This window comes from Mytilus californianus, unplaced genomic scaffold (genome assembly GCF_021869535.1).
Source record: "Mytilus californianus isolate M0D057914Y unplaced genomic scaffold, xbMytCali1.0.p SCAF_1, whole genome shotgun sequence".
Lineage (NCBI taxonomy): Eukaryota > Metazoa > Mollusca > Bivalvia > Mytilida > Mytilidae > Mytilus > Mytilus californianus.
In genome coordinates, this window is record NW_026262581.1 from 25,649,009 (window position 1) to 25,662,107 (window position 13,099).

General features: G+C 33.6%; 1 protein-coding gene across 3 annotated transcripts in view; it reads left to right on the plus strand.

Moving 5' to 3' along the window:
* The window catches only part of LOC127717849 (protocadherin Fat 4-like), a 32,427-nt gene extending 19,328 nt beyond the window's left edge, over positions 1-13,099 (plus strand). For 2 of the 3 annotated variants that reach the window (XM_052223710.1, XM_052223717.1), the window contains exons 10-19: positions 465-642; positions 1,593-1,751; positions 2,263-2,403; positions 2,649-2,771; positions 4,520-4,708; positions 6,833-7,026; positions 7,646-8,015; positions 8,894-9,248; positions 9,939-9,979; positions 12,286-13,099. In XM_052223710.1, coding sequence (XP_052079670.1) covers positions 465-642; positions 1,593-1,751; positions 2,263-2,403; positions 2,649-2,771; positions 4,520-4,708; positions 6,833-7,026; positions 7,646-8,015; positions 8,894-9,248; positions 9,939-9,979; positions 12,286-12,368 — 1,833 coding nt within the window. In that variant the 3' untranslated portion in view covers positions 12,369-13,099. The remainder of the gene's footprint in view (positions 1-464; positions 643-1,592; positions 1,752-2,262; positions 2,404-2,648; positions 2,772-4,519; positions 4,709-6,832; positions 7,027-7,645; positions 8,016-8,893; positions 9,249-9,938; positions 9,980-12,285) is intronic. The other variant, XM_052223725.1, reaches the window with a different exon arrangement.

A 13,099-nucleotide genomic window follows, 5' to 3' on the forward strand; every position in this document is an offset into this window, starting at 1 on the left:
TTATCTTAAGCTTACATGATCGTAACAGCTACGATTATAAGAATACGATCTGTGTTGTATCTATAATTTACATATTATAATTTATTGTTACTTTTTTGCCTCCCTTACATTTATATCACCCCAATGCTAGGTATTGAAATATAGCCATTCCTGGACTTCTTCCATCTTGTAATGGGATCTTTTGAAAGGAGGCGTCTGTTTGGTTGTGCTGGATGTATGAATACGCAACGAAGTCGGAATGGAACTGTTTAATCCGATGCCTCTTTTAGAAAGATACAATACTCTTTGCATCCACGTTTAGAGATATACCACGCTCTCTACACGTTAAAGAACCCTTATTAAAACTCTTTGAGGACGTAGGTTATTTGTTGTAAGGGAAAATGTTTGCCTCTGGCCTGAATATGTATGAATAATTTTCCATTGGAATTTCAACAAACAGTCAATCCTAATATTACATGTTTCAGCCTCCGTCAATAAACGGACTTCCCAGAGCTACAGATATACAAGAGGACGTGATAGTAGAGACAACGCTGTACACATTTTCTGTGACGGACCCAGAAAACACTGTCGTTACATGTTCTGTCACAGCAATTACTCCAACTACAAATATAATTTTTATGAAGCCATCTACAAACTTTAATGGTGAGTTACAATTCTAAAAACTAAAATGTAAACGTGAAACAAGGATCAACATTGAAAAGCTTTCTCCCTTTTATAAAAGGGGACTTTCGTAACTATGCTCATTTGCTTTCTCTCCCAAACTGAAAAATACCTTCGCATTTACTAATGTTACAAATTATAATTTTTGAATAGAGTTTAAGTTAAGGATGTTCGCTCCTCTGTTTCAAAATAACAAGCTTTTTAAAACACTGTTATGAATTGATAGTATATGAATAACGGAACTTGAAAAGCAGAAAAAAATGACAAGTCCTTGTTTATGAGAAATTTTCAATTGAAAATTTGGCGGAAAAATAATTTCTCTAGATTTTTCATACATTCAACATTGACACCTTTTTTCTTTCAAAAACTTTGAAAAAATACCAAGAATTTTATTAGATTTAAAACAAAATAGCTATTTAAACTATATATGAAATAAAATTATGAAAAGAAAATAAGGGTTAGAGGACAACATTTTTATTGGCATTACATAGATAAAACCAGAGAATTCCAAATATCTGACAAAAAGTCAAAAACAGTTCTGAGTAGCGAACACCTTTAGATGTGTCATACAGTAAGGGTCATTGATTAAAGGAGAAAGGCAAGATAAATCTAATATATTTAAAATATGGTTTTTATTCAAATGCAGATTATTGGGATAACAATTGTTTTCTGTAACTGAACCGAATTCAGATAACATTCATTTCCATACGCATATATTTCATCTTTAGTATGTATTCGATTTTTTCACATTATATAGATTATTATGTCGGTCAAGGGTATGTTTTTATCTAGTAAGTGAGGAGACCTCGTTTACAACAAGGTAACATATCAACGATTCCTTTTTGTTACAACAGTTTTAAAAAATACATATGAATATATATGTTTGAACAAACCATAGATATGTGTACATGAGCAATACCTTTTTCTTGCAGAATTTGATATAATTTTGCAATCGAACCCTAGCCTTCGATACGATCTTATAAGAACGTACAGAATCGATATTCAGTGTAATGATGGTCGACGCTCCGATTCCAGTGTCTTCTTCATGAACATTTTACGTAACAAGCCACCTGTATTTTTGAACCTTCAAAGTAAGTTTTTAAGCAATTCAGTAGATATATATGAAGTCACGTGGAAACTAAGTATATCTTTCAATATCAAAGGATCACATAAATTGCACTTACAATACATGCAATCTTTATTGCCACATGCAATGAAATAATTTTAAAGTGAAGCGCTTTGAAATGATGGAACCGATAATTAAAACAACCTTGTTATGCCATCGAAACTCTTGGAAGGGAAACTTGTGCTCGCACAGTATTGCATTAGTTTATTGGGAACAACAGAACAGGGCAAACATGTATTTAAATGTGTTCATTGTTTGCATCGTCGTAAATACAAGAGTTCATAGAAAATACACTATGTAAAATTAAAACGTCAAGTTGCTAGAACTTAAACTGCAAATAAATGAGGTTTGTGGAAGCAACAGATATTCACTGCAAAGCCGAATGATCAAGTAAAGTATTCAACATTAAAAAACTAGATTTTAATATGTAAAATTAAATTTAATGAAAAATAATTAACTCCAATGTTTATTTTTAGATATAACCTCAGTATCGAGTATTGCAACTTATATAGGACAAATTGTCTTCGACGTTGATATTACTGACCCGGAAAATGACCAGGTGGAGTTCTCGATGTTTTGTGTACCATCAGCCAACTGTCCATTTGAAATATATCACTGTATGATTTTTTTAAATGAATAGGATGAATTGTTTAATTGTATTTTTTATAAACCAAAATAACATTTGATAAATATTACGCGATACACTGCAGTAATCCAATTTACAATTAATAAAAAAACTTGTTAAAATAGTATTTTTTTCATATTATTTTGATAATATCATCGCTAAATCTTTATGCTAGCAGCGTTAAATATGTCACTGATATTAAACTAATTACATTTATATTCTCTCAATATTTTATAGCTGGAGAAATAGTGCTCAAGCGGTCCATTGAAGGTGAATTTATACCAGCCTATGACTTATACGTTTATGTAACCGACGGAAAGTCGACAACTGGACCTAGATCATTGACAGTCCATGTGTTAGGTAAAATGAATCGAAACAAAATGTAATTTCCATACGTATTTTATTAGGGATTGATCAACACTATAACAGCGACGACTTAGCGATTTTTTTCTATGCAAAAGCATTAAGAAATGGGAGGTTTAAACTTAGTGCATATACAGATTCCGTTCTGATAATTAGCACGTATTAAATTATGCCAGAACGAATTATTGCCAATTGTTCAAATAACGATATATAGAAATTTCCCTGAAGGAGCCACAATATATAGATTGTTTAATAAATGCTGAGCTGTAAAGATGACACCTCTAACTGGTCGTTTTGGTTAAAGTATACCATCTCGTAAACTATTGCGGACTGTCTTTGCCGATATCCTGGGAATACAAACAAGGGGATGTGGTATGATTGCAAATGAGAAAACTATCCACCAGAGACCAAATTAAGTAGTGTAAGCAACTAAATATAGATCACCGAATAGTAAGATTTAAAATGGTATGATATGACCAAATGTAAAACAATACAAAAGAGAAAACCAACTGACTAATTTATACTACAACAATGAAAAAAACCAAATATAACTGACAGCAAAAAACGACAACCTCTAAATTGCAGGCTCCTGACCTCGGACAGGCATATACTTAATTTGGTGGAGTTAAACATAATGCGAACGCCCAACCTTTCGTTAACCTAGGAAAATGGTGTAACAGCATTACATAAGCACAAACTTCACAAACCAGTTTGAAAAGATTTGATTTATCAGATCGGCACGAAGCACAAACAATCTTATTACAAGAAGACAAAAACACAGAAGACACAATGTGCGGATCTAAAAGAACTCGCAACTAATAAATAAATAATGTTTTCCGAGAATAAAGTATCAATCAGTACTAATCTAAAAGATGTCATACACAGCCTGGTGATAGCACGGTCTTGTGCAATGCCAAACACATATCGACAAGATGTAGAATAATAATCATTGTGCATAGCTGTATGCCTGGTATTGCTTGTGCATTAGAATGTAACAATCCTTCGCCATTGTGCACATGGTAATAACACTTGGTCTACCAGATCTTGAAAAGGCATAGGTTTGTTGTTACTTTTGTACCAGTTTCTTCTCGTGTGGGAAAAGACCGCGATAAGCTATCAGTAACCAATAAATTTATTTTCTTTATTAAATACTTCATCAGACGTGTAAATACGTAACATGTATATCAAGGACAATGCAAGAGTGGTTTATATTTCAGAGAAATACAGGTGTTGTAAGAAACAATGAAAAATATCCACGGACACACAACACTCATACTAAATCTAAAGATATCTAACATTTACGGGAATACAACAATTTTGCCTAGATAAGCATAGGATATTATATGAATATAAGAAGATGTGGTATGAGTGCCAATGAGACGACTCTCCAAGTCAAAATTTATAAAAGTAAACCATTATAGGTCAAAGTACGGTCTTCAACACGGAGCCTCGGCTCACACCGAACAGCAAGCTATAAAGGGCCCCAAAAATTACTAGTGTAAAACCATTCAAACGGGAAAACCAACGGTCTAATCTATATAAAAAACGAAAAACGAGAAACGAGAAACACTTATGAACTACAAACGACAACTACTGAACATCAGATCCCTGACAATGTATTATAAGTCTACTTTGCTGCCCGAACTTTATTGGTCTTACACAAGTAAACGATTCAAAAGTTTAGGTCTTGTATATAGCATGACATTACATTTGATGTGTCTATATTTCTTATTATCCTATTTTAGATATAAACTACGTCCCTGTTATAAGGAATCTACCACTACCGTCTGCCTTAGTAGTGTCCGAAAATTCCGCTCTAGGTTTGAGTATATTCCAAGTATCCATACAAGACAATGATGGTGCAGATACACACACATACACAATGACGTCATCCCCCTCTGATGGAGTATTGTACTTCGATATCAATTCTGCAAGTAAGTCATTACGAGAATATGTTGTGTTATTTGAAGTACCCGGAAAATCGACATAACTTTAACAAAAGTTATACTTTGCATCCATATTTGAAGCATCGGAAATGGGCAATGATTTATGATACCCGAATCAGTAAATGAATTCCTGAACTAAAAGTCTGAAGTTATTCAAATTATAATATAAAAATAAGAAGATGTGGTATGATTGCCAATGAGACAACTCTCCACCAGAGACCAAATGACATAGAAGTTAATAATTATAGGTAACCGTACGGCTTTCAACAATGAGCAAAACCCATACCGCATAGTCAGCTATAAAAGGCACAGAAATGACAAATGTAAAACAATTCAGCGAGAAACTAACGGCTTGATATATGTACCAAACAATGAACGAAAAACAAATATGATATACAGCAACAAACGACAACCACTGAATTATAGGCTCCTGACTTGGGACAGGCACTTACAGAATGTGGCGGGGATAAACATTTTTACTGGTGCGCCAAACCCTCCCCCTAACCTGGGATAGTGGTGTAAGAGTACAATATAATAACAAGCTATAAAATCTGTTGAAAAAGGCTTAACTTATCAGATCGATACAAAACAGAAAGACATTTAACAAAAACACAGACCCGACGTGGCAGGGTATTTATACATCCCCACAACAAAAATGACATTAAGTACAGATCTGAGAGTACTTGCATTTACTGACAGCTATTTAAAAGCCAATAACAAATAATAAAAAAATCATGCATCTAAGACTTAAATATCAATCAGTACATATACAACATCCAATGGATTTATTGTTAAGACGTCATCAACGGTCAGAAAAAAACACAATCTTGTGCAATGCCAAGATACAGATATCGACAGATTGTAGAGCCATGAATATGCATAATAAATTTATGTATATAAAAATACTATTTAGTTTGTTTTTAATTTACTGAATCATTATTAATATCCATATCTAATATACATATACTTTATCGCATTTTACATAAACATATAAGATGTCAAAATCAAAGTACACAGTTGTAGCACAAACTTGCCTAAAAATATTTAAAAAATAAAATCGGAAACCGTAAAATAGACTGTAAAACTAGTTCTACGGCAGGAGATAAAAAAATATATATTCGCAGAATCATGATTTATTTTGTATACTTATTGTCACGTTATGAATAAAAGTTTTATTGTTAATGTTACAAATTATACTCTGAATTCCTCATTCTGTATAAGTAAAGCCAACAGTAGTTTGCCGATGTCTAATAGTTTAAAAAGAGCCAAATCAAAGTAGCAAACAAAAACAGACAACTCCAAAAAGGAACGAGACCGAGTGTGTCGACAAGATAAGCGTCTGTTGCTCAGCACTTAAAGCATCAACCGCGATGCGAATCCACACTCAATCAAAATGTCACAATCGGAAATAGGACACAATGGGTAAAATTACAGATCAGACGACCATACTGGTATTTAAATACCACGAAAACATGTCCTTTTACTTTATAAACCATATTTAAATGTTTACATCTCAGGTATCACATTGAATTTTATATTTAGGATACTACCGAAAGTAGAAGGTCGGTTTATAGTGAGTTGAGACATCGACACATCGGTTAACCAATTTGTGATGGTGACTGTAAAATTTATGTAGTGCCGATTTCTTTCTCACAATTCTGTTGGATCAGTTTTTGTGTAAGGACGCTAACCTTATTAACGAGGTCCGTATAGTGTAAACATGAACAAGCTCAACGTATTAACTGAGATAATTAAACTCCATAGCTAATATCTAAACGGGAACAGATGGTTTGTTACTGCTGAGAATTGGGAAGTTGACAATTGGAAAGTTGAAATCATCATGTGTGTCGTAGATTCTAGTTTGAAGTCGCCCATCTGTGTCAATATCGAGGAAAAGATCAAGATATAAAACGACCTTCTACTTTCGATAGTATCCTAAATATGAAATTCAATGTGATACACGAGATGTAAACATTGAAATGTGGTTTATTATGTAACAGGACATATAAATGCGGTTTACCATTTCTTAATGTTAATGTTAAAGTTGTAATCATAATGTTATTATTTTATTCAATTCTTTTTGAGAACTATATTTATGTTTTTTTATTATAGATGGCCTTGTTAGTACATCTGCATCAACAAATATCAATTTCGAGGGCGTATCATCAACATCCTTTACTTTTACAATAACAGTTACGGACACAAAAGATTCGGCATCTCAGAATCTATCTATAAGTATAGCAAATCAAAACGAGGCTCCGGTGTTTACAAAGAAAGCATACGCACTAAGTGTTGATGAAGGTGTGGTATGTATTTACATTTAAATAAGATCAGTAACGAGATGCACAACCGGTTACAATACTGTCAGAGAAAACTCAATTCTAAGAATCGGGTTTTCCTAAACTAAATGAACAAAGAACTGCACAAATGTTCACGTCTTCGTACTTTGGTATTGTAATCTTCTCCTTGTTACTGTTCGTCATACATGTCATATGAGATAACTGATGCATGTACTTTATAAAATATATACTAAAATGACAGATACAATGTATGTCTGCTTTTTGTGTTATCTATAGTTTGTTTTTAAATAGAGTCACGTACATCTGTAATTTCTGTGTCATGTAATTACTTTAGAGGGATTTCCTGTTTCAATTTTAATTGACATAACAATTTATATGAAATAAAAAACATCATTTTCACCGAATATATCTGGCAAAGGATTTCTCGGTTTAAGCGAATAACACTACCAAACTGCTACGGTTTGCATCCTTCAATGATCACTATAAGCTTAATTTGTCTGCGAATATTGATAATTCAGTACAATGTATATCATACCGATCCATTTAAAACAATCGTCCAATTACAAAACTCATTTATGTCATGCACGACTGATATTTTCTTTTAAAAAATCTAATATCTTTAAAGGCTGGTACTACTTTAGCTGACCCTAGTTACCTCTACCAAGATGGGGATAACGGTGACACTCATACGTTTTCCATGACCTGTGCATCAAATGTTGGATATTTTGCGATAGCTCCAGCAACAGGATTAATCACTCTGGCTACTGATATTGATGTTGATGCTGCCGGTTCTGCTACATCCTTTACTTGTACATTGGTTGTGTCAGATGGTTCTTTTACCGACAGTGCATCTTTAACCATAACCGTTAATAATATCAATGACAATACTCCAAGGTTTTCGAACAATCTGTTTACCTACTACTTGGATATCAATTACCCTCTTAACACTGCCTTTGGTTCGACGGTTGCAACTGATGCCGATACTGGAACATTTGGTAAGTGATATTAACACTGGTCCGTATTTTAAAAAAAATATTTGAAAAGAAAAAGAAGAAAAGAAGAAAAACAAATCTCGAAACTTTAGTGCAGGAATTCCTGTTGTATTAAAACTATGAGTTTTAGGCTGATTAATGTGCTGTGAACGTTTTTACATAATCTTATAATCTAATATATATATTTTATATATAGATTTCAATTTTTCTAAATTCTTTAATATTGATCATATAACTTCGAATCAAAACGATATGCCAGGGCTTTCCTTCCCTTGAATGATTTAAACGTATAACTTTGCTGCTTGCATGAAAGCTATTAAACAAAATGTTCCTTGTGGTAAGGTTGAAGTCACACCCATCATTATTAGGTTGACCACTTGCCGTATCTGTTTAACTATGCATTATTTCAACTTTTCGTAACAAAACGACAATTGCCACAAGTGGTGAATGAATTGCTTATTCGTCCGGGACACCTCAGTTGTCCTCGGATTTCGACTTGGTTCTTATTGCTCAATCGTCGGTGTTTTATCTAGTGATTTTGGGCTTTTGTTTGTCTCGTCATCCGTCGTCTTTTCCTCGAATGTGATCTACCGATTTAGATTTATCTCCGAGTTTGTATTTATATGACCAACAAGACGGGTGTCACATGTGGAAGAGGGTCTGCTTTCCCTTCCGGGGCACATGACACCACCCCTGTGTTTTGGTGGGGCTCGTTTTGCATTGTCTTTAGTTTTCTATGTTGTGTTTTGTAGAATGTTGTTTGTCTTTTGGTCGTTTTTTTTGTATTTTGTCATGGCATTGTCAGTTCGTTTCCAACTTATGAGTTTGGTATCTTCCGCCTCTCATTTACGATGCACTTACTTTTTACTGATATTTTCCAGGAAATTTTATTTACAGCATTGACCAAACGTCTCTAGGAACAGAAACATTTGGAATTCAAACAAATGGAGATTTGTACTTAAAGAATTCTTTAACAAGTTACGGTTATGGTTCTAGTATTAGTTTTACCGTTCAGGCAACAGATACCGGAAGTCTTCAAGGGACATCAACAATTTTTATCGTCATACCACAAACTACAACAACGACCACAACAACAACAGACAGACCTATCACATTTTGGGAATATCCTGCTAATCCAGCGTGGGTAATTGTTGCGGGTATTCTTGGACTTATAATCATGGTGTTGCCTTGCTATATGTGTTACAAAAACGGGTTTTCTTGTACATGGAGAGGAAGGTTAATATAATTTCTTATGCGACAGTACAAAACAAGATAAATGTACTATGAGCTATTGTCAGATACAAAATTTCAATCCTGGTATCTACGATGAGTTTATCTACAAGCCACAAATAATACACCGCTTTAAGTATTCAGTAATCAAACACTTAATAAGTGATAGATGTGCAACCACATTACACGGTATATCATTCAAAATGAAACTTGAAACCACATTTAAGTATTTTTTGGTTCTTACTAACAGCGAAAAAAATGGTCGGTGTGCTTGTTTTCGAAATATAATCCATTGAAAATATGACGGGAAATGATTCTCACTAGACTTTTCACAATTTAACAATGGCATCTTTTTTTTTTTTTTTAAACTATGAAAAAATAACAAAGATTTTAAAGATTTTATAGGATTTTCAAATATTGCTTTTTAAACTATATGTAATCAAATTGTGAAAAGAAAAGCAGGGATTAGCGGCCAAAATTTGTAATGGCACTTCATGGACAAAACCAAAGGGGTAAAATTTCAAAAAACAAGAGGATCGAACATCCTTAAGACAGAAAAAATGGTCATAGAAAAAAACTTACCCGTTCTTAAAGATAGTGAAGAAAAACAAATATAATTATCATTATTTTTAATATAAGTTCACCTGTCGGTATAATAACAGTTGCAATTCATTATATAACCATTTTTTTTTTCAGACCAGGTGACTACCGAGAAAGGATTCAAGAATCCTCTGAAAGTAAGTAAATACTTTATACATGATGCAAATGTTCATCGGTAGAATTAGTTTTTAGTACTTTACTCCTTTTCTGCAAGTTTTCGTTTAATTGAGTTATGGCCTGTTTAATCTTTGGTCAAGTAAACCTGTGTGATTGGTGGAAAATCAACGTGTGAAGTTTTGATAATTAATGACAATATCTGTTTCAAAACACAGTTTACTGGTTTCTGGTGTACAACTATGAGACCCAACATTGGGACTCGTAAAAGAAAGTCAAAGAATACCAAAGGGACATTCAAACTCACGAGTCGAAAATAAAACTGACAACGCCATTGCTAAAAAGAAAAGACAAACAGACAAACACCAGTACACAAATCACAACATAGAAAACCAAAGACTGAGCACCCAACAAAAAATTGGGGGTGATCTCAGGTGCTCCGGAAGGGTAAGCAGATCCTGCTTCACATGTGGCACCCGTCGTATTGCTCATGCAATTACAAATCCGCCATATGTCGATAGGTCACATTAGGGAAAGGGGAAGAGGTAGTAGTTACGACAATTGGAACATATCCATCGTCATTCACCTTCCGAATAGACGATGTATATCATCCAACTAAATCTGAAATTAGCAAAGACAAACAAAACAATCCGTTACTTTCATAAATGTAAAATCCTAGTCTTTAGGGGCCAGCTGAAGCCCGCCTCCGGGTGCAGGATTATCTCCCTGTGTTGAAAACCCATTGGTGGCCTTCGGCTGTTTTCTGTTCTTTGGTCGGGTTGTTGTCTCATTCCCCATTTCCATTCTCAATTTTATTTCTTCACACTGGCTTTTTTATAAATATGTGATATAAACGGATAACCGAAAGGTTTTGAATGATAATTGCACAAAAGGAAGTGTATTTGATATTCACAAGGAACGGACGAATGAGGCGAAAAAGGAATACATAACAATTAAAGCATTTTATAAGTCTATGTTTAAAAAGCTGTAGGATAAATACATGTTAATTTAATGGACAGCTATCAGTTGAAATACATCAATATGAAAATAGTTATAAGAAGATGTGATATGATTGCCAATGAGATAACTCTCCACAAAAGACCAAATGACACAGAAATTAACAACTATACTTCACCGTACGGCCATCAACAATGAACTATGAACAATGCCCATACCGTAGTCAGCTATAAAAGGCCACGAAATGACAAGTGTAAAACAATTCAAACGAGGAAACTAACGGCCTAATTTATGTACAAAATAATGAACGAAAAACAAAAATGTTACACAGCAACAAACGACAACCACTGCACTACAGTCTCCTGACTTGGGATAGGCACATACAGAATGTGGCGGGGTTAAACTAGTTTGAAAGCGCCAATCCTCCCTCTAACCTGGTACAGTGGTGTAACAGTACAACATAATAACAAACTATACAAATCAGTTGAAAAAGGCTTAACTCATAAGATCGATACAAATAGAAATACATCTGACAACAACACAGAGTGGACGTGGTAGGGTACTTATACGTCCCCGCAACAAAACGACAGATCTGAGAGTACTCGCAGTTACTAACATTTAGTTCAAAGCCAATAACAACTAATAAAAAAAGACTAAAATATGGATTTAGTGTAAATACGTCATTAACAGTCAAGGAAAATCATGACCTTGTGCAATGCCAAGATACAGGTATCGACAGATTGTATGAATGTGCATATGTATATACAAATGATATTTAGTTTGATTTAATTTACTGATAACAAAATCAATATTAATTACCCATAAAAACAATATTCAGAGATCTAATTACAGTGTTGAATTGGTAATCTTTTAGAAGAAGTTTATTTAAAGGATCGATAATTTACCCGGATCGTTTCTTAATTTTCCGGGCTCGGTAAATAACATTTCCGTAAAAATTAGGGTGTGCTATCCCGTTTGAAATACGTTTCCTACAGGTACATTCAAACTTCAAAACCAAATCTGTATATCTATGGAAGAATTTAGTAAATCAAGTTCATGTACCAGCACATATAAATATATGCGGGGAAAAAACGTTCAAATCGCCAGCGATCCATCCGGACTAAGACTAAACAAATACGTCTACATGGTAAGCTCTTGCTAACCAGGTATGCCACTCCAATTCAATACACAGAAGTAAATACCGTCCGAAAATTACGTTAGATAGACAATTGGTTAAACTAGTTTGCTAGTCTTTTGTGTTGTTTTGTGTGTGTGTGGTTTTTTTTTTTTTCCTTCGGTTGTTGTTTCATTTTTTATTACATCATTTTTATTCATATGTACCAATTGTTTCATATAAGTATACATATTTCAGTACGTAATACCCAAAATAACAACACAAAAGGGAATGGTTTAAGTCCTACTTGGAAAGCGTGGAAATGGTATGAACAGCAGTAAATGGAATAAAGGAAGAAGAAAGACAATGATCGTTTTATGTTTTTATTTACAAGACAACAAAATATCTATACAACATTCTATGCATATTTCCCAACCATAATTTTATATACATAATGTGTTTTATGTTCCTCTGTTATGAAACAATTTACGAACAGCATATAATATAGAAATTCAAAATATAACATGCATATATCAGTTACAATAGTCCATTTGCCAATTACCGATTTGTTGTGTTATAACCACTTTAAATACCAATTGCTTCCCTTAGTCAATCGTAGTGTTGTTCTTTACCAGACAAAATTGGCGTCTGCGTACGCAAAGCATGATAAGTGGAAGTGAAATGTCGGCGTTTTAACCAACTTTTAGTGAAAAATGTATGCTGGTATCAGAAGTGTTTAGCTTAACAAAAAATGATTTGAAAAGCTCAGATGTAACACGCAAAGATAAATTTGTTCTTTCCGCTATTTCTCCATTGTTGATAAAAATGTATGTCCCCTCCTAAGGGGGACAACTAAAAATCGACTTAGTATTACAGGATTAATTACGGAAATTGCCAATTAGACTATTGAAATGTCTAATGTCATACAACTGTCAATATATCAAATTATGTGCTACATATTTCTATTTCTATTTTGATGCTAAAATGTTAAAGATCAAAAGGGTAATTTTGTCATTGTCTGTAATAGTAAATGAAACTTTGAATAATTGCATTTCGTAATAGTCAACATTTC